The following is a 22,075-nucleotide window of genomic DNA, read 5'->3' as shown; positions in this document are numbered from 1 at the left end:
TGTTACTACACTCCACCACCTTACTCCAGACCACACCAGTGACCGCCTCACAGTTTATATTCCTAACAGATAATTGCGTCTATTGGTTCTAGTCAATATATTTCTTATCCGCTAGTTTTCACATTAAATATTAATAATTTCCTGATGGGCATGTCATACACATTCCATACCAGTTGGTGGCGGTAATGCGCCAGAAGAAGAAGAAGAAGAAGAGGAGAAAGAGGCAGCAGAAGAAGAAGCAGAAGCAGCAGAAGAAGAGTGTATTCGGGCTGTTTGCGGTAGCTATGCTCATTAGCTAGCAAGCCATGATTTAAAAGAAAAATATATTTATTTTCGAACATAACGTGAGAAAGGAAATACTCCTACTACGGCGGTGGATGTCACTTTAAGGTGAGCCTTTAATTTTTTTAATTTGTGGTTTTCTTTAAGTGACGTAAACAAAGTGTTAACCAAGGCTAGCAAGCACAAGCTAACATGTCAGTTGATCACGGTAGCTCTGCGGTGGAAAGTTAGCCAGGAAGTTTTTACCTTCGCTAACGTTAAATCATATAGCGTTAATGATAATGCCGATTATTATGTTTACTAACGTTACTTAATTAGGCATGACGAGGATAAAACTAGCTTCCTTTGCTGAGTCCGATAATTACTTTACATGTAGGCACCTGGGAGTTATTGTCTCTATGTGGACACCTGAGAGTTCGTTATGCTGTATTTTGCAGATTTATATTTCTGCAGATAAATAGTTGTGGAACTAAATGTATGTATCGTGGCTGTTCTGGTGTCTGAAAACAAGTATATACTACTGTATATGTAAAAAGACACGTAATGCTTATGCTTGTGTTATCCTATTTCTAATCTGATCTGGTGAACAGAAATATATGTATATATGTGTATATATATATATATATATATATATAAAAAAAAAAAAAATTTGTCCTTCACCCCCCGCGGGTGGTCTCATCCTTCGAGCTCGGGTCCTCTACCAGAGGCCTGGGAGCTTGAGGGTTCTGCGCAGTATTTTTGCTGTTCCCAGTACTGCGCTCTTCTGGACCGAGATGTCTGGTGTTCTTCCAGGGATCTGCTGTAGCCACTCCTCCAGTTTGGGGGTCACTGCCCCGAGTGCTCCAATGACCACGGGTACCACTGTTGCCTTCACCTTCCAGGCCTTCTCCAGCTCTTCTCTTAGCCCTTGGTACTTCTCTAGTTTCTCATGTTCCTTTTTCCTGATGTTGCCATCGCTTGGTATCGCCACGTCAACCACAACGGCTTTCCTCTGTTGTTTGTCAACCACCACGATGTCAGGCTGGTTCGCCATTACCATTCTGTCAGTCTGGATCTGGAAGTCCCACAGGATCTTGGCTCGGTCATTCTCTACCACCTTTGGAGGTGTTTCCCACTTTGACCTCGGGGTTTCCAGTCCATACTCAGTGCAGATGTTCCTGTACACTATGCCAGCTACTTGGTTATGGCGCTCCATGTATGCTTTTCCTGCCAGCATCTTACACCCTGCAGTTATGTGCTGGATTGTCTCAGGGCCTCTTTGCACAGCCTACACCTTGGGTCTTGTCTGGTGCGGTAGATATATATATATATATATATATATATATATATATATTTAGTTTAGTTGATTTGCATCATGTATAAACTCCAAATTCATTCAGATAAAGGCATAATAATTCTTCAGTTAAACTGTAGAGAGAGGTATTCGTACATGCCTCATACAACAGGTCTGGACCACTTATGAAAACTACAAGAAAATTGGAGAATGCCACAAATTCTGTTAAATAACTCATACTTACCACTTGAGACCTAATCCATTCCTATGAGTGGCTCTTGCATAAGGCCCATTGTCTCCATGCAAGAGAGAACAGCACATACTGAGACTCACGGCGACCTACAACCACATTTAGCTTGCATATAATAATTTACATGACATCAACACCTTTTTAATCGTGTAAGTTATGATAGCTAGCTGGTTTTGAAAGTTATGAAGTGGCAGTTAACATTTCGGATGACTTCATAGGTGACACCATGCTCCTGGAGCCCGCAGCAGCTGAAGATCGACGTGTTTAACCGAGAATCCGCCGTCACTGCTGCCATCATGGGAACGACGGTGAGTGAGCCGTGTATCTACGACAAACTGTCTGAGAGCATCGACATCCTCCGGCAGTCTGGCTACCGCTACGGCATGTCGGAGAGGGAGATTGAGAGGTTCATCAGGCAGGTCCTGGAGACCAACGAGCCCAGGAGAGAGCCTCCCCAGTTCCCCATCCTGAGAGCCACCATAAAGGTCAGGCCTGCCAATGCAAATATTACACTGCTAAAACTTCTGGATGACACAAAATATAATCGATGAATCACTGAAGTCCTAGGTAAAAGTACTAAACATGCAGGTTACAGCCTCTTAAATATGAGGATTTGTTTGATTTTTCTCAGTTTGTTATTGTTAATTAGATTTGTTTAGGTTTTTTTAGTGTTTATCATAGATCGTAATAGCCCCTAACCACTGCAGGACCCTTTTATAGAAGTTGTGTTTTCATTGTGGAAATTCTCTCTTTTTTTACTATTACTATTATTATTTCACTGCAGCTCAGCACGAAAGCATTACAGGAATTTAGTACTAAAAAGACTATAATTTTATATAGATATCCACTTGATTTGTCTAACTCAGACTGCTGATATTAGAGTTGTGTTAGGAAGTGATCGTGTCATGGCCAAAATGGACAGGAGGGACAATTACAGCGACTAAAAATTGATACAGATTCAACGATAGAGAAATTTACTTTCTAGAAAATACAGATTATTTTGGTCACTTGCTGTAAAATAAATCACTTGGCTGTTGGAGAATATACAGAGTGTAAAGGTTCATGCTTTGTGTGCCCTGGAAAGGATACAGCTCTCAGTGTTGGTAATGTCCCTGTTGTCTCTGCAGTTTGTGGTGGCAGTGGGCTTCCTGCTGGTGGTGGTGCTGGCCTTCACCTACCGCCAGAGTGGCCCCCAGCTGGGTCTGGTCAACCTGGGCTGTTACAACTGGTCGTCCCCCCTCAGCCACGTCCGACTGCTGTCCCTGCCCATCGCCAAGAAGTACAACCTGCAAGGTCTGAAGTATGATCACTCTGTGTCTCTTTCTGTTTCTAATTCCTCTCACACACACACACACACACACACACACACACACACAAACATAGTTTTTCACTAATGAGAAATGACTGGGTATCTAAAGGGTCAAAAAACATTTAATGGTCTCTTACTAACACAAAGCACCGTATCACCAAAGTATAGGAGTAGTTCAAACTCAAAGCTCCCCCTCAGCATCAAACAACCCACGCTTTTCCAACATCTGTTTCTGGAAGAAAAATAGTTGTATTTGACATGTTTGTTTATAGTAAATGTGTGTGTGTGTGTGTGTGTGTGCGCGCGCTGCAGGTTTCCATGAATGGTGGAGTGCCGGCTCTCTCAGGCAGAATCTGGTCAACTGTTCGAGCTGTGCAGAGATCTCCTCGGTGCTGGAAGTCCCAGAGAGCCTCAGAGGGACTGTGGCTCTCCGACGGGGGCCACAGCTCGTCCTGCTGAAGGTCAGAGGTCAACACGACCGGGGTTGGCCATCTGATGGGTCCCATTTCAAAGTTTTCTTTCAATGTTCTTCAACATAGAAACACAGGATTCTCCTGGATAATGTAAAGATACTATATGTTGATGTTCTGACCATCAGTTTGAATTATTTATACATTGTTTCTGACAAATCAGGTTTTTTCTGTGAGTTTGGCGGATGGCTCTATTACCATGATACCTGTTATTCTCAGCAGCTGTTGCTGTGGAGAAGAAGACGGTGAGAAGAGTGATTCAGAGCTGTAGTGAATTCAGAATGCTTAAATTCGCCACCATGGTTACTGAATTCATCCCTACCTGATTTAAACTTGTGTTTTATCAACCTTTTTTTTATGTGAATGTTTGATGTCAGTGTAGACTGGACAAAATCAGTAGAAACTTTTAAAGGAACAGTGCCACATTTTATGAAATGCATTTCTTTGTCCAGAATCAGAAGAAGATTGAACATTCACATTACTGCCAGGCGCTTTCTAAACCTCAGTGTGGCGCATTAGATTTCTGAGCAGCTGTTTGTTTCACTTCATTTCTTTAATTAATTTGCAGACTTGAAAGTTGCTGAAGAGAGAATCGTCACAGTTGGTGTCACGTCTGATTTTACTGTGATCACAATTAAATTGTTAGACTTTTCAAATCTGTTTGCACCTTACCTCACAACAAAGACATATTGAGCAGTAATGTGTGATAAATGTCCCCCATCCAGCCATTTCCTGTTTGTTCATACTGGTCTCTGCAGGGTGGGGAGTCCCTCAGTGTCCAGCGGCAGCAGCTTGAGGAGCTGTATTTGGCCCATTCAGGCTCCATGTCCATTCTGCTGGAGGAGGACGACGGTCTGCAGAACCACAACCTCGGCCTCCCCCAAGGACCCGCCAACTTCACTCTGCTCTGGTACACATTTCTGTTTAAAGTACAGGTCTTCACGGGACCTGACCTGGGACCCAAGTCGGACTCGGTCAAAATTATACTCAGTCTGCTCAGGTCTGGTCTTGTTTTAGCTTGTTTTATCAAAATGTTGCTCTGTTAAATTACAGTTGCTGGGAGCTATTAGTACAGTGTGTGGATCTTTTGTCTGATTCTTTCCTTCAGTTTGCTTTTTGATCCAGCACCTGTAGAAGTTTTTTGGATGTGCGTGCCCTACACCCGGTTTGTCTCTGGTGTTGTTTTACTGCCACGGGTCTTGGGTCTGTGTGTCAATATGTCTAATACCCAAGTGGATCTGAATTGTGTTTTATGCTTTTAATTGACAATACATTTTTGGCATTTGATACACCGATTTACATTTGAAAATTGTTATCTTCTGTCTGTCTATCGTCCAGTTGGTTGCAGAATCTTTATTGTTGGTGCAGGATGTGAAAACTGGACTGAACATTTTGGACCTGTGAAAATGTAATCTGTCCGTGTCCATATCTACTGTTAGAAAAACTATATGGAGTACATTTTTGATAACATTAGCTAACCCAAAGTCATAGTCAACACACTTCACAGTAAAGGCCTACCACTGCCTTCGCATTAAAACGCATTTATTGTGAAGCATATGCAGGAAGTATCGGCTGTAGCTGCACGCATCACTTGCTTACCGCTGTAAATGAACAAAGCAGAACAGAAAACCGTGACGTTTGACCTATAACCAACCACCTTAATAAGACCAATATCTGGTGATTGGCTGTGTGTTGTGTTGTCTGTGTAGGAGGTTCAGCTCTGGGACCAGGGAGAAGGTGTTGAGGTGGCTCTTCCCGAAGGCTGAGCTCTGCCCCCTGTTGGACAGTGCTGGGACCATCGTGCAGCGCTGCTTGGTCACCCACAGCACAAACTCCCAGAGCAAGGTGAGTTCACATGTCTGGAGGACTAAACAGGAATACAGTGTTATAGTTAGTGATGGACAAAACTACTAAAGTAAGAACCATCTTGTAATAAACCAGAAATTTTCTTTAAGAATATAAGGCATAATATTTGTGTATTGATGTAGTGAAGTCTGATATTGCAGACATGCATAAATAACCAGCCTTGGCTTGTGGCGATCGCCTCTGTATTCCTGGATGTCAGAATTATGTCAGTGCCCTCTGTTTTTTATTACACTCAGTTTTGTTCAGTCCAGTTCTGTGTGTACAACTAGACACACTCAAAACTTTACCACAGACCCCACAAAACCAAACAAAATGAGGAAATCTAAGTAAAAAGTGTCTTTGTTTACAGTTGAAGATGCATAAGCTGTGTTGATTTTTCTCAGAATTCAGCACAGAATTTGGGTCGGATCTGTGGTTGTCAAATAGCCAAATGTAATATGTTGATTTTGAAAGTGCCATATTGGACTGTAAGTGTTTGCCAGAAACAGAAATCATTTGTGCTGTTTGATTTTATATATAAAAAAACAAATCTGTATGAATACCAACAGGAGTTGTGGAGAAAATGAAAATCCACTTGAATTTAATGCAGTTTTGTTTTGATTTTGGATGGAGATTCGTGGATAAAACTATTTTTAGATTTTGCCTTAAACATGTTTAAATGTCAGCAATATTGTTTAATGATGTTATCTGTTAATACCGTGTGCATGAATGAATACATTTTCTCTCGATTTTAGTTATGTAGTTTTTGTTTTTTTCTCTCCATGACAGCTGCTGGTGTCATAGATTTGCCCCCACCTTAAAAGATACAGTTTTTGTTCTTATTATTTATGCAGTTGAAAGTGCAGATTGGTGGAAAAGAAGGCTGGATCAGTACAATCGTGCAGTTGTTAATGAGCGTGTTTTGTAGCAGAGTCTTGACCTTCAGTGGTGTTTGCAGCCCTTCATCATTCACCACAAATAAACCCTCGGCTTCTTCTAACTGTGAGTTGCTGTCTGTGTTTCAGGGTGTCGGGGTGTTTGGCTGGCTGGTGGTGGGCGAGGGGCTACCAACAGTTCGCGTTCTGCCTGTTCAACGCTGTCAGAAACACTGCAGCTCCTTCAACCTGTGGCTGACACGTGGAGACATGGGTAACACCTGCCACACCTGTTTTTATCCACAAACACATTTAACGTGAAAAAAAATGACATCAGACAGTACAAATAAACTTTGGTCTGTATAAAATCTGTATAAAACATAAATTTGCCCCACCTCCCAATAAAATAAATAGATAAATGTTATTATTATCTTGCACAGAAATTATAATTTGTGTGCACACTATATAATCTTATGCACACAAAATAATTATTTGTGCACCAGATTTAAAAAGATTTCGCTCATAAGTTATCTTGTGTGCACACGTTTTATATGGATATTCTTTTTTTAATCTTGTGTGCACAAATTATTTATAAGAATATTACTTGTGGATTTTTATACAATTTATTAGAGCTGCAACGATTAATCGATTAGTTTTCAACTATTAAGTTAATCTGCAACTATTTTGATAATTGATTAATCGGTTTGAGTAATTGAGTAATAGTCAAAATTCTCTGATTCCAGCTTCTTAAATGTTAATATTTAATGAATATTTAATGCTTCTTAAATATTTTCTGGTTTCTTTACTCCTCCACAACAGTAAACTGAATATCTTTGGGTTGTGGACAAAACAAGACATTTGAGGACATCTTGCGAAACACTGATCGACATTTTTAAAAAATCATTTTATAGACCAAACAACTAATCGGTTAATCGAGAAAATAATAATCAGATTAATCGACAATGAAAATAATCGTTAGTTGCAGCCTTACAATTCATCAATATGTTTTGCCCAATAAAAAATTAAACATAAATTGTGCTAAATTGCTAGAGGTGTCAACAAGCTGATCGTCTCTTCAGTTGCTGATAGTCGATATGTTCACAAATCAGCAACACTGTCGTACAATGTACAACACACACACACCAAACTCTCTGGACAGTCTTGTCTCACTGTCCTTCACAATCCAGACAGCAAAATGCTCTCATCTGATGAAAATCCAGCTTCAATCATCTGACTTTTACTGTCAGCTTTATTAACTTTATTAACAGTAACACGTCAAACAGAGAATATTTTCTACTCAATTACAACTGCTTTATCTCAGGCTTCAAACAAAGCAAACGGTGTGACAATGTCTACAGTGAGAGTAACGGGATTTAACTGATATACTGCCACTGCTTGAACTGTACCTCCATAGTCTGTCCGCTGTGAACACACACAGTTGATAGTTGATCCCCTTGACCTTTGTGCAGTGTACGCTGACCCTCGGTACTGGCAGATGGAGCTGTTCCCCGGCCGAGGCCAGAACATCATCTGTGATGGATCAGCCTTTTAACCTTCATGTGAAGGAGGACCGAGTTCAGGACTGGGCTGTTACGTGCAGATCGGCTGTGAATGTTTTGACTTCCTGCTGAGGCGTTTTTGGAGCTCGTCGGCCTTTCTGTGGCCCCGCCCACTGATGCCTTATAACCCTCTGGTCTTTTTTCTGACGCCCTGCCTGTCTGACAATCCTCCCAGTGTCCTCAGAGAACTGGAAACCACTGCACACATGACTTCAGTTTGGAAAAAGGGGATCTCCTGCAGGTTTCAAGGGTCGAGGTCAGAGGATTGAAGAAATGTACTTTTTGACTTTGTCCTCGTATAACAGCAGATCATCAACTCCCTGCAGCTCTCAGATGTTGTGGATGTGCTGTGCTTGTGCCATAGCTTCAAGCAGATATCTAGCAATTAAAAAAATATATCATTGGGTGTGTCTCTCTTTCAGAAGGTAGCGAAACACCGTTGATCTAGTTCCAGACCTCTGAATCACGGCCCACATTTCAGATTTTTTCGGTGATTCAAACATGGGACTTGTGTTGTGCTCACTGATGGCGGTTTTCTTTGGTTACTGGTCAATCAGAGCTTCATAGGTGGGATTAAGAATAGGGACGTCATCTTTTTAGTAAAATGTCTTCAGGTGTGGATGAAATGTTTGCAGCTGTACAGGTTGACGTAAGTCTTAAATCTCAACATTTCTTCAATGAACATGTCAAACTTTCACTCCTGTGTTGACTGATGAATCCGTCCAATCAACATCATTTTCAGTCACTGCTGATTGGTTAAAACTAAAAATAAACATCCCTCCCAAACAGAAAACAGCTAACATAAACACCATGTCAGACAGAAGGAGCGGACATTCAGTCTGATTATGAGGGCACCTGGTGCATATTCTTCTTGAATTTAATCAATTTATAACCAAACTAAGTTTGGGAACACAGGGAGCTCAATAAGGACCTTTTTATATTTTAGCCCCAGACCCCTCGTTAATCCAGCTCTGGCTGATATGTTCATCCAGTCATTGAGCACTCTTTTCTTTTTGCAGTGCATTCTGGGAACTTTCTAGGAATTGAATGATTTTGGTGTCTGGACTTGCTGGACGTTCACTACCTCCTGAAGTTGTGAGACGCAGCGGCAGCGTCACCTTCTGCGCTTCATCTGGTACTTTGCTCGATGTCAAAGGGCCAGTTCACCCAAGTTACAAAAAACACCATTTTCTTACTCATCTCTGGTATCTAGAACACACTGTCTGCAGTTTTCATTGGAACTTAATTCCAATTTTTCTGACATTAGATATATATATATATATTTTCTGTAAGTTAATCTCCAGGCCTGTTTTGTTGTCTACATATTATTAAACAAGATAAGTATTTACCAAACATAATCAAACTTATTCCTACATAAAAAGAAAACAGATTCTAAATGATATGCTGCTTGTTGATGACCTCTAGGTTCATTTTTTGGGAAAAGATCACTTCTACAGAGAAATCATTAATATAGCTCACGTTTGAGATATTATATTAGTGCCTGTACTTGATTTTGCTACCCAATAATTTCCAAAAATAATTGTGACATTCAAAAGCAGCTTTATATTTATTGATTTTTATCTGTGAGATTTTAAATACCGCTCACTGTCATTTACTCAACTACTGACGTGAACACCAAGATAATTTATGTAGAGCCTCTCTGGTGTTTCAGCAGCAGTCCACAGAGTTGTTGTTGTAAATTGTACAGACATCAGCTGAGAATTTCATTTCTGGATTAACGTAACCGACTACAGCTGAGTAAATTCACCAGCTCAGTTGCTGTTGGAGACTTAACCTCGAGTAAGCTCAGCAGCTCTTTGATCTAATAATTGTAGCTCTTGCGACTTAAAAACTGTGCTTTGTAATCGTTCAAACCTTGAACACATCAACGGTTTTCATTGGAAAAAGTTTCTACCACAGAAGAAGCCCAGTGAAAACCATCTGTGGGTTATTCAGAATAACTGGGACACTGTTCCTGTTGAATTAAATTCCTTTCACCTCTGTTGTATTAAGGCATAAGTCTCAGAGACAGGTATCTCAAAACCTGGACAAATAACACCAAAAGTATCTGACCGGAGAGATAATATAATAATACTAGAGGGGAGAGAGTATGTATGTTTGTAATTTGGGTGAACTGACCCTTTAACAGCCAGTTACAACTCTTAACGTTTATTTTCATCCTTCGTGACGGTTATCAGACTCCGATGACTGCTTCACTAATTTCAGTGTCGTTATTTATTGTTATGATTGTATGTATGTTCAAGCCATACATTTTAATAATAATGTTGTAATATTATTATACATTGATCACTTGTATCAGTACAGACAGAAGTTAACATCACAATGAAGCAGTGGAGGATATATTTTGTGCATAATCGGGGTTTCCATGGGTCGATAAAAGTCTAAATAATATTAAATCAGTTTGCCAAAGTTGATGCCTGTGAAATCTGAGTCTCAGTGTTTAATAGACGCTCTCCCTCATTTTGTGTTAGCGTCCCAAAAAATCCCCAAACATCACCAGTTGGGGGCGCTTGAACAAAATTGAGGAGTGAATCTTTTAAAATGTTCGCTTCGCATAGAAATGTCATAGTTTTATGAGATAATTAAAACTTGTCATGAATTTGCTTCCGTCTGTGTGGGATTTTAATTGAACAGGTGTTGAACTGGTTTTACAAATGATCTCATGAGTGTACGGAGTGCGGCAGGTATCATGGAGAGAGAAACTGTCGAGTCCACCAGCTAATAAATTGTCTGGGATGTCAAAGATAACATGACGACGTTTGACAGGAACTGGGCTTCCACATGAATGCCCACCCAACCTTTGGCACATTTTACTGTAACTGATAACTCCGATGTGAATGTTTGTGATAGCAGACTGAATATGTTTGGCTTAAACAACATTGTGTTATTGTTGACAAACATTAAACACAGTTGCCAGTTTATTAGGTACACCCAGCTAAAACTAATGCGGTCTAATACAACAGTCCTGCAATAAATCCTCCCTTCATGAAGGTTATAATTTAGTTTTTAAGAGGTGTTGATTAAACTTTATGATCATTTCTGAGGCTGCAGTTTGCACTGCTGTCAAATTATATTCTATTTTGTCCACACACATTTTCACGAATTAGCTTGTTTTTTCCTCCATGACACCTGTCACGCTCTATATTCTGAATTGGATTATTTTTATGCATAAATTATAAACTGGGCAATCATTGTTCCAGTTTGAGAGATACTGGGGAAACTGGCTGAGTCTGTAATAACTTTTGAGGTCCCAAGATTTTGAATCCCTGAAGAGTTTTTAATTAAGGAATTAATCAGTAATATAATTTAACCTCAGTATTTCTAAAGTCATGCTTACATCCCTGGATGAAGGTTAATAAAGTACAGAAGAATCAGGCTGAATGCTCTGGTAAGCGGACATACTCTTATTATTTTGCATTCATGTCACATACAGATCAGAATATGTATTGAAATGTTAAGTTGTTATCAGGTCACAATCATCAGGAGTCGGAAGCAGCTGATCAGAGAACAGCCGATGACGGACCTGAAGAACCTCGACCTGTCAGAGATGTGAGTAAATCTGAACTTCTGCTGAACAGGCTCTGCTTGAGCCCTAAATTTGACACAGTTATATGGATAGTTTTTTAAACAAAGCTGCATTAGTTGAGGTTTTGACCACTTCGGAGCAGCAGCTGAAAACACAACCTCCGACATACAGAGCAACATTATCTTCCCATTGTAGTTGTGTTTGTGTCCACCAGATGAATCTTAGTCCAATATTCACTCTCCTTTTAGCTCAGGTTTGGTCTCCACCAACTGCTGATAAAATGTGTCTCTTTAGACGTTCCTCTTTCTTCACCAGCTTCTCTTTAACAAACCAAAACTAGGAGGTAAAAGAGACTAAAAAGCTCTGTAGAGTGAGAATAGGCTTTGCATCCGCGACTACCGGACACTTTACCATTACAGTCAGTTGCTCCATTGCTAATATCAAAAATATTGATTAGTGCAAAAAGAAGTAAAGTAAGTTTGTATCTGATTAAATATTAATGTTTATTTGTGGATATGTTCTCAGTTAATATACAGCAGGTACTGGTACTGTGGAGTCTGGAGTGTGCCAAACAATTAGACTGTTTAATAATAATAATCAGTACATTGATGTAATTTTACAGTTACCTTTATTTTTTTAAACAAGGTGTCAGCAGTGTGCCACCTAAAAATACAATTAAACTCACACAGCAGCAGCAACTCTGATTGGCCAGCGTTGACAGGAGTCTGACCAATCAGAGCCCTGTTGCCTCTCAAGGATACACACAATGTGTTTTGGTAAGAAACACTAAATGTTAAAGCCATAGAGACAAATGAACTGTGAGACGGAATAGGCAAACACATTAGTAAAAGGAATAATTAAAATTAAAATTAAAAGCCTTTGTCAGTTATTTTAAAATTCAGTTATTGATTCATTCATTAAAGACAATACAGAATTATTAATTGCCAAATTTAATGGTGTTTTTGATGATTTTTTTTTACTTTGAGTTTATGTATGCATTATTTAAATACAATTTGAATACATTTATAATTTGTATTGATTAATTATAATTAAACACTGTCAAAATGTATAATTATTCCAGTGGCACACTACAGCAGCAGGTCAGTTCATAAATAAACTGTGCACATGGTTTTAAGGGAATTTTGAAGTAAGGTACCTGGAATATGCACCTGGCTTTCACATTAAAAACAGGAAATTATACTGTGATACACAGTATTTACTGAAAACAACCTTTACAAAATGAATGTAATGCAGCTAAATGAAACCACAGACTATTTAACTGGTGTCAGAAAAACAGTGAAAATATTAAACCATCCTGTATGCCGTACATAGACTGGAAACTCAGCGCTACAACAAATATTCTTTCCCCGTACAGTTTAATAATCTGCAGCCGATTTCAACAGCCCGGTGGGCTTCAGACATGTGAAGGAAGAGCAGAAATAATTTATAACTGAAATTAAAACACAGTGGAGCGTCTTAAAATTTAATTTCAAGTATAAATGATATGAAGTGCAGCGCTGAAGTGGACAAAGTCACTGAGAAGGACTGATGCAGTTTGAGCGAAAAGTGCTAAGTGTCATATTTGGGTTTAAAGGGGTCATTTCACCCAAATTACAAAAAAATATAAAAGTAAAAACTCTTTGCTGTCGTATTATCTCGCCAGTCAGATAGTTTTGGTTTTACTTGTCCAGATTTTGAGATTTCTGTCTCCCCTCCCAAAACAATGGAGGTGAATGGGTCCCTGTTACTCCAAACTCCAGTTTCTGAAAGAAATGTTGATGTTGAATTTGTTTGTTGTGTGTTTAAATGCTGTAAGCAGATTCCATTCACCTCCATTGTATTGGAGGCAGAAATCTCAGAGACAGACATCTTGAAACTTGGACAAACAAAACCCAAACTATCTGACTGGAGAGATAATAAGAGGCGGCAGAGAGAATATGTTTGTGTGTACTGACCCTTTAAAAGCCACCAGACCAGCTTTAAGAAAGTCCTTATAAAAAGCCTTTAAACATGATTATAAAAAGTGAAAATTTGTGTAAAAGCAGTTCTGCTGCTGGTCACGTTCCTCCTGCCAGCAGCGGAGATGACTCAGAGGCTCCAAGTCTGTGGTGATGTGACGCTGCAATGCCACCGTGTGGCCAGTCGTACAGGTGGCTGCCCTGCAAATCTGCTTCTGCTCGCAAATTGATTTTCTTCATAAAAAAAAACAAACAAACAAACAAATAACATACAAAGTTAGGAAATAGTCACTGTTTGTAAACCCAGATCTTTTAATAAGACCTTAGAGGAATAGTTCAACATTTTGTGAAATATACTTATTCTCTTTGTTTCAGATAATGAGATGTTCAGATGGATGTCAATCTCGTGTCCGTGTGTTAAGTACGGATGTGGTTAGCCTAGCTTAGCAGGAAGTGGGGGAAACAGCCAGCATGGCTCTGTCCAAAGTAAAAAAACATCTGCAAACATCTCTACAACTCAAAAAGTAACATGTTGTATCTTTGTATAATCTGTACACAAACAAATGTAAAAACAACAACAACTTGTGGTCTCAAGAGAAGTTAGGCGAACAACAACCAGGCGCAGTGACTTCCTGGAGTTTTATTGTCACCATGAAGTTGCCAGGCAACGAGCGGAGACTCAAGGAAGTCACTGTGTCCAGTCAGGAAATCGGCTGACACATAACCCTGTTAAACCGCAACTTGTCATCTTTACACTTCAGTTAAGTCATTAACCTGCACAGTTTATGAATCTGTATCTCTATACTGGACAAACACAGATAAAACTAATAACATTTTCTTTGCTGGAGTGACTTCAGAATGTATTCTGTGTTGATACCTGCCAGATAATTTCTTTTTCGTCATTTATAGTAAATATGACAAAGAAAACAACAAGCAGTGTGGATGAAAAGATGAGACGAAGTACCTGGAAATCTCTGATGTAGGTGAGGAAGAAGCTGATGAAGGAGAAGGCCAGAGACCATTCAGACACGGTGCTGATCATGTGAGCCGTGTAGCCCTGAAAAAGACAAGATACAAACCTAAACGTTGCTGTGCTGCTGCAAAGAGCTGCGTAATTTTATTATGTAGACAAAGTTCTTGTGCAGCTGCTTGTGTGTAGACAACGTTTAACATCTGACAAGTTAGAAACATGTTTATTAGGCGTGTTAACGGTACACAAAAATTCACGGTTCGGTACAGCAGGAAAACTCATTTATTTTTGTAATTAATTTGAAAAATGTTAACACTCAACAGTTTCATTGGCCATGATTCTTACTGTAACAGTTAATGCACTCAAATACTGTCATATTGTCAATAAGTAATTCCTGAACAACTGCAGCTTGCGCTGGTTTATACAGGGCAGGAACATAAACACTCCTATAGCATTAGTTATTGATTTGAAGGGGAGAAGGACTCGCCTTCCAGTCTGTTTCTGTCTCGTTCAACACATTTGGATGATGCCATCGTAAATGACGCATTTGAAGTGTTTCCACAGACAAACCCGACTATTTCTGTTCCACGTGTGCAAGTAGGCAACATAAACAGACTATTTTGACAGTAATAGTTTGGGCCGATCCGAGGAAGTTGCATACCGAACGGTTCGGGACAAATACACGTGCCGCTTACACCCCTTATGTTTCTATTTCTCAAAATAAGGTATCATTTTAGTATCAGAACTGAAACTTGGATATTATATCGAACTACTGACCGTCTCTCCAGGAGTCCAGTGCAGTTTGTGAGGTACGTCCACTCCCGGCAGACTGCTGTACATGATGACTGATGATATGAACACTGACAGGAGAGGATGCTGTTAAGGATCACAGCTCGGCAACACGGCATTAATACAACAGAACGTGTTTAGCTAAGCTCTGCAAGGGCAGTGTGTTTGAACATACAGGTTTAACTGTGTGCACATTGTTGGGGAGTACACTACATTTCCCCAACATGATTCTACAGAATGGATCAGAGAGAGAGAGCCGGACTGGCAGCTGACCCGTCATGAGGGACGCAGGCCTTTTTCACTTAAAGGAACTCAACAACCCATAAGTCTGAGCTTCCCATTACTTCTGAACTTTTAAGAACCTTTAAGGTTTTGGTTCTAGGTTCTGCCTTGTTTCCATTGTATTTTACTACCCACAACTTTTCAAATATACATCATTAAAACGGTGACACTGGAACATTATTAATTGTGGTGTTTGCCATGTTGCAAACGAGGCGTTGCATTTCTCCAGAGGAACTTTGTCATTGTTGTATAAACAGTTCGAGGACCCCGCACCCTTTTTATTGTGTCCACACTGCAGAAACTGGGAACTCCAGTTTTACTCTCCCAGCACAGGAGGAACCTTGAGTGACGTGTCCAGACCAATACCAGCTGCCAGCCGGCTTACATCACTTCAGCGTTCCTATTGGCGGTGCAAATGCAAACATAAAAAAGGGCCCTTGAAGGTATGTAGTTCTTGGGGGAGCTCCCCAGTGGGCAGGTCCTCTCGGGGAGTTAAGTTACTGGCCTTTTCCACTACAGCAACTTATCTATTAATCCATTCTGTTTACTGCAAGTACAGTCCTTCCATTAACTTAATGATACTGATGTTTAAATGTCATTACATATAAATGTAAAAGAAAAACAATACGAGCGCTGCTTCTACTATTGCTATCTGTCCCACAACTAACGTTCCTGTGTCGCATTTTTAATGACATATCCAAACGTTCTGGTTTGTAGAACCAAAGCCTCACAGGTTCTTAAAAGTTTTTAAAACAGAAAATAATAAAACAACTTTAATTACTGAGTAATTATGGTCTCACTACAACGCTGCTCTTACCGACTCTGGTTTAAATCAACTCTTGTTCCATCACAGCTGAGCTCTTGTGTTTCCAGCTGCCACCATGTTAAAGGATACTGCTGATGATGCTGCTCAGGGTCCAGACTCCGATGCCGAGGCGGACCAGATAGGTGCTCTTGCTGTGGATGTGAGGCTGCATGTAGAGCGAGAGCAGCGTCTGAACCAGGATGTAGAGAGCCCCGACCCCGAAGGTCAGCATCGCCCCCACCAGGTGCATGGAGAACAGCGTGGTCTTCTGCTCTCACACACACACACAAACACACAGATTCACTGCTGACACGTTCAACACTTCACACACCGTACAGGTGTGAACCGATCCAGGACCAGCAGCACTCACCTGGAAGTTGGCGACCACACACATCCCGAAGGAGCTGATGAAGCCGAGCAACAGCCCAACGCGGTTCAGTCTGTCGAGTCTGACCTCTTCACCTGCCAGAGCCTCCACCTGTTTGTAGCGCACGTACACCGTCGCCATACCTACAAACACACAAATTTAGCCCTGATTCATTGATTGGAATTAATTAATGAATTCCACGGCTGTAATTTTTTGTGCATTTGACAAATTAAGAACTTGATCCTTGAGAAGATCACACTGAAGGAAGCAAACCAAATCCTCCCAGACAGACACTGAAGGAGATGGTTGTACACAATGTAGTTTCACGTAGTGTGTGTGTGTGTGTGTGTGTGTGTGTGTGTGTGTGTGTGTGTATATACACGTTACCTAAAAAGGCTGACACATCCAGCATGATGCCAAACACACACCTCTCTGGTGCCATGGTTCCTGTGTCACTGCAACACATAACAAAGTTCATTAAAGAGAAGTTTGGCTCATTTTGTTGAACTGGAAAGACTCATGTACCATAAACCTAAAAATGAGAAGCTGCTTTTGTTTACGTCTGTCTCAAATCAAGGACCCATTGTTTCAAAAAAATGACTATAAATTTCAGTGATAAATCTGCCTCTGTTATCATTGTAAACTGCATATGCTGTGCCAGAACAGAGATTGAGCGGCATCGCAACAGTAACAAAGGGGGGCGGGGTTTAGCGAACAGTCAATTAATCACCTTGTGCTCTAAAATATTGCAATCTGGATTTTTAACTATTTCCTAAGATTTGTTTGACTAAACAACTGGCCAATTAATATACATTACATTATTACAAATAATACATTTGTTGTAGCTTTCAGCTACATTTAAAAAGAAACAATAAATGCAATATTACAAATTCGCTCATTTTAAGGTGTGCAGGCCGAATTAATTCTACATATGGAAACCAATCTGCCGGACACACAGACCTCAGAGAAGACGTGTGTGTGTGTGTGTGTCGAGTCTCAGACCTGATGTAAGGCACCACAGGATCCACGTGTCTTAGCACCACCGCTGTGATGTAAGCGAAGACGAAGGACGCCGCCGTCCAGACGACCAGCGCTGCGGGCAGGAAGCACAGACCCTGCTGGAACCACCACATGGCCTCCTCACTGTGTGTGTGTGTGCTGCTGGTTCAACTCTGTCCTGTACACAACAATGTGATACACACATTGATACACACATGATATACAGTACACAGCAGCCATCATCATCTGTGCTGTTGTCTCATTGTCTTCTTGAGAATGTGTCAGAAATATATAATAAAAAACAAATCACAAAATCTGTTGTCATTTTTGATTGTCGATCCTAACAATGTTTATTTTCTGTACATTAACAATCAAAGATGAATTATGCAGTCTCAAAATATCACCACTGGACTGTTAATGATTAAATGGCTAGTAAATCAACAATTTTGATTCAATTTAATCAATTTGTCGTCACTTATCAATAAAAAACTCCATCAATTCCCCCGCTGCTGTTTCTCCATTGTGAGAATTTGCTGCTGTATATCATTGTAAACTGAATCTTTTTGGGTTTTTGACTGACAAAACAAGACATCTAAAAAGACGTCAGCTTGACCTCTGGGAAACAATGATGGACATTTTTTCTGCTATTACAATTTGTGACCCTATCTTAATACTACGGATGCATCATTTTTGGTAACAGCCATCAAAATACACTATGTTAACATGATAGAAACATCTGCAGTGGCAGCATAACAGAAATTCTTCCTCCTGAGATCACAAAATCTAATGGATCACATAATGAGGTGTAACTCCAGTCCTCTGAAGGACTCACAAAGACTTGCAGCTCCCTGAACTGGGACCTATTAGTTTTATAATAGGCTGGTTTGAGACGAGCCAGGCATGTGCAGAATCGATCACAGCACATTCAATCACAGCACAGTGCCTGCTGCAGGTCAGACTTCAGTCTACAGACTTGATCCCGACACAAGATCAACGCAGCTGCAGTTTTCAGGACCAAATGAAGCTGTAACTAACAGCAAGACGTCATCACTCGAGTTTCTTCTGTGAATGTTAACGTTTGAGCCTGGAAAAATCTGTCCAAAATAACAGAACTTTACCACAATAATTAAATACAGTAAAGACAGATGTTGCCTGAGTGTCTAATAATGCCTGAAGTTTCCTCTCCACGTGTATATATGGGAACGTGAGGATATTCAGAATATTATTGATTCATATTTTGAATTTCTTTATTGCCGGGTGTGAAGGAGTTTTGGGTGGGTCTAACTACAACTAGCTACAATTTTGATCATTAAATAATCTATTTGGTCATTTTTCAAGCAAAAGGGCAGGTTCCAGCTTTTCTTAAACGTGAGTATTTATGCTATTCTATGTTTTATTGTAAAGTGAATCTCTGGGTTTTGAACTGTTGGTTGGACAAAACAAGACATTTTAAGTTGTCACACTGGACTCTGGGAAACTGATGGACATATTTTACTATTTTCTGTCATTTAACAGACAAAATGATTAGTTGATTAATTGAGAAAATAATCTGCAGATTTGTCGATTAACAGCCTATAATTTAATAAATATTAAGGTTAATGAATAAACGCTGCCATGATTATCACTAGGGCATTTTAACATCCTGATCTATCACATAACATCAGTTAAAACACCAGTTATTGGAGACTGAGTAAAGGTTGGACAGATTAGACTAATAAATAATTCATTCGGGATCTGTTTATGTGACTTCCTGAGAGGCAAAAGTCATCTCAAATGAGCCCAATAAGACGCTCCACCACCTACAGCTTCACCTGGGACTTGTATCATTGACTTGAGGTAATAAAACTGTTATGGTACAATGTAAAGAGCAGGTTAAGAAAGTCCCCGTGTTCTTACTGAGGAAGTGAAACAGATGAAGTCAGACTAAAGTGCGTAAAATTGGCTGTTTGCTGGTTATTCTCATTGATAGGGAACCAGGGTCCCACACACCAAACTCCATTATAAAATCTGACACTTTATGCCTTTTCAAAAACTAAGCTTAACGTTACACATCTCACACAATACCATTAACTACTCGGGAAAATACCAAACGATGCATGTAATGGCTCACACTGAATATACATGCATACTCATACACCAAACATACGTTAAGCTAAGTTAATGCGTTAACGGACACGGATGAATACGTTTATAAAACGTAACTAAATCACCACTACGATTTCAGCTAACGGTTACTTAGCTAGCTAGCTAGCTCGACACCCTTCACCGACCAATCTTAACGTTAAATTTCAACGTTTTTACACTTTTACCTGTTGGACCACACAGCTGCTAGACTGAGGAAATAACTCACGTGACAGACACTGCGTTTTAAACGAAACATAATGACACTCACGTTATTTCCTCAAGCGACCATAATCTTCATGAGGCAACAAAACTCACTGAATCACTTATTTCCAAACCCGACTCTGGTGTTCAGACCTCAGTCAAATGTCAGTAGTCCTCGGTGTACCGCAGGGCTCGTGTGTCACACTTCCATTAAAAAAATAATAAGTTTTAAAGTTGTCACAGCGTTGTGCGGTATTTCAGTCGAGGTTGAAGCACGCATGCGCCGGCCGACGAGAAAGCAAATATGTGGGACCTTCTGTCCTGAATTCTGCCTCGCAGGCGACAACAGGAACAGCGCGAGGTGCGCCCCTCCCTCAGTCATACTGCAGGTCAGAGGAAGATCATTTCATAAAACATTAATTAATGTACTTACATTTATCATTTCATACGGAAGAGAATTAGGGCCACATGTGAAAAATGTATTTAATATATATATTTTTAAAAGCTAACATGGTTACATATACAACCCACATAGAATTAATAACTATCAATGTTTTGCAAAAATTAAAGTGTATGATCATGAATATCTAAAAGCAGAAACTAGCACATAATACAATGTGATCCAGTTAGTCCCCCAGCTGCAATGAAGTACTAACGATCCTCAAACATAAAGGAAAAAATATTAACCTTGTTATATTCTTAATCAAATACTGAATGTGTAGCCTCATTTGCCTCTTTCACTGACAAATGTTCACCAAGCCTGTCTGTAATTTAAAAAAAATATTTCTTATAACTGCATTTATGTATTTTAGCTTCAGTTTTACAAAAAAGTTGACATTTTGGGAAATACACTTAATCCACGAACTGGCGGAGAGTCAGCAGCCTGTTAGCTTAGCTTAGCACAAAGACTGGCAACAGGGGGAATCAGATAGCCTGGCTCTGCAATACCAGGTGCATACCAGCACATCTTAAACTGACTAAACACATCACATCTCGTTTGTTTAATCCGTACAAAAACAAAAAAAAGTAAAAAAAAGACAATTTGTGTTTTACAGTGGGCTAATGTTGGACTGTTTCTCGGCTCTGAGCGGTTGCCAGGCGACCAGCAGACTCCAGGTTACCGGTTGTGCACTAGTGCGCTACCAAAGCGCCTGGAAAACGGCAAATATGCATTTTTGCTCTTTGATTTTTTAATTTAAATAAACAAAAAATGTATAACTTTAATTAGAGGTGCTGGTAGGCGTATTTTGTTACCATTTCACAGGAGCAAGGCTAGCGGTTTCCCTCATTTCGAGTCTTTGTGCTAAGCTAAGCTGTATTTAACTGACAAACATGAGAGCGGTATGTTATCAATCTTCTCAACTAACGCTCCCCTCACAAAGAGAATAAGTATTTCCAAAACTGTTCCAGGTATAAAGTCTGGCAAGATTAAAAACATACCATCCTTTGGAACTTGAGCTCCGTGCTGAATGTAGTTTTCTGCGGCATCTTCAGTGCTTTTCCAGGAAGGAGGAGCGCGGATCCATCAGTTTGACGGTTTCCAGTAAAACACAAGTAGAAACCTGGTTCCAGGTGGGAGTATGAAATTTATTTTGTATTGGTAGGTGAAGGAGAGATTGTCAGGTGATCTTGTCTCCTGTATTCGTCTAAGAACACACTGTTGATATACCTGAGCTTGGCAGTCTGGCCAACAGAAGACAAACTTTTACACAGGCTTTCCAGAGTAGGGACACACACACACACACACACACACACACACACACACACACACACACACACACACACACACACACACAGTGACAACATGCTCATCAGTGAAAGGCTTTCATCTCTGTACAAAACAATAGAAAACAAACTTGTTTAAGGCAAACTTTTACTAGTAACAATGAGAGAGTTGACCTGACATCAGTAACTATATGCACACGAGCTGCGGCTGATACTGTATCTCATTATGTTATGAAAAGTTGTGGGTTTCAGGTCTTGGGTTATACAAAGACTCTACAGCTAGAGTACAAACTGTACAGCAGTTTAGTACACATGCAGATTTGGGCATCAGTTCATTTCCCGTTTTCTCCTGAAACACCCAGAGTGAACAGACGTGACTGTAAATTAAAACACTTCAAGTAAAACGGACCTTTAGCTGCGTTCCTTAAAGGGTTAGTTCACACAA

The 22,075-nt window shown here is 40.0% G+C and overlaps 2 protein-coding genes across 5 annotated transcripts; one reads left to right on the top strand and one right to left on the bottom strand.

Annotated features, from left to right (window-relative positions):
• Positions 1-193: 193 nt before the first annotated feature.
• Positions 194-10,487, top strand: lg2h6orf89 (linkage group 2 C6orf89 homolog). The gene is made up of 8 exons (XM_044171956.1): positions 194-390; positions 2,024-2,290; positions 2,933-3,098; positions 3,427-3,575; positions 4,343-4,494; positions 5,294-5,429; positions 6,455-6,578; positions 7,774-10,487. The coding sequence occupies exons 2-8, from the start codon at positions 2,102-2,104 to the stop codon at positions 7,854-7,856; spliced, it is 999 nt and encodes a 332-aa protein (XP_044027891.1). The 5' UTR covers positions 194-390; positions 2,024-2,101; the 3' UTR covers positions 7,857-10,487.
• A 1,534-nt stretch (positions 10,488-12,021) lies between these two features.
• LOC122864487 (DNA damage-regulated autophagy modulator protein 2-like) lies at positions 12,022-20,240 on the bottom strand. 4 transcript variants are annotated; one of them, XM_044171990.1, is made up of 8 exons: positions 20,020-20,240; positions 17,584-17,758; positions 16,969-17,036; positions 16,585-16,724; positions 16,305-16,482; positions 15,116-15,198; positions 14,333-14,425; positions 12,022-13,602 (listed from the first exon to the last, which is right to left on the bottom strand). In XM_044171990.1, exons 2-8 carry the CDS (start codon positions 17,712-17,714, stop codon positions 13,468-13,470), a joined length of 828 nt encoding a protein of 275 aa, XP_044027925.1. In that variant the 5' UTR covers positions 17,715-17,758; positions 20,020-20,240; the 3' UTR covers positions 12,022-13,467. The 4 variants fall into 4 exon arrangements, with proteins under 4 accessions (XP_044027925.1, XP_044027912.1, XP_044027906.1 ...); XM_044171977.1 differs by having other exon boundaries at positions 20,059-20,240; XM_044171971.1 differs by having other exon boundaries at positions 19,973-20,238.
• Between the last annotated feature and the right edge of the window lie 1,835 nt (positions 20,241-22,075).

The sequence above is a fragment of the Siniperca chuatsi genome, linkage group LG2, assembly GCF_020085105.1.
Source record: "Siniperca chuatsi isolate FFG_IHB_CAS linkage group LG2, ASM2008510v1, whole genome shotgun sequence".
NCBI classification, from domain to species: domain Eukaryota; kingdom Metazoa; phylum Chordata; class Actinopteri; order Centrarchiformes; family Sinipercidae; genus Siniperca; species Siniperca chuatsi.
The sequence above is the reverse complement of the archived record's forward strand: the minus strand, read 5'-3'. Positions and strand labels throughout refer to the sequence as shown.

Bases quoted from the DNA above. Each gene is read 5' to 3' on its own strand.
- lg2h6orf89 (XM_044171956.1), top strand. From the start codon at position 2,102: ATGGGAACGACGGTGAGTGAGCCGTGTATCTACGACAAACTGTCTGAG. The intron at 3,099-3,426 runs GTCTGAAGTATG...CGCGCGCTGCAG, and splicing joins CAAGAAGTACAACCTGCAAG to GTTTCCATGAATGGTGGAGT. The intron at 3,576-4,342 runs GTCAGAGGTCAA...TGGTCTCTGCAG, and splicing joins CACAGCTCGTCCTGCTGAAG to GGTGGGGAGTCCCTCAGTGT.
- LOC122864487 (XM_044171990.1), bottom strand. From the start codon at position 17,714: ATGTGGTGGTTCCAGCAGGGTCTGTGCTTCCTGCCCGCAGCGCTGGTC. The intron at 17,037-17,583 runs GTCTGAGACTCG...TATGTGTTGCAG, and splicing joins CCTGTGGTGCCTTACATCAG to TGACACAGGAACCATGGCAC. The intron at 14,426-15,115 runs GTCAGTAGTTCG...TGTCTTTTTCAG, and splicing joins ACTGGACTCCTGGAGAGACG to GGCTACACGGCTCACATGAT.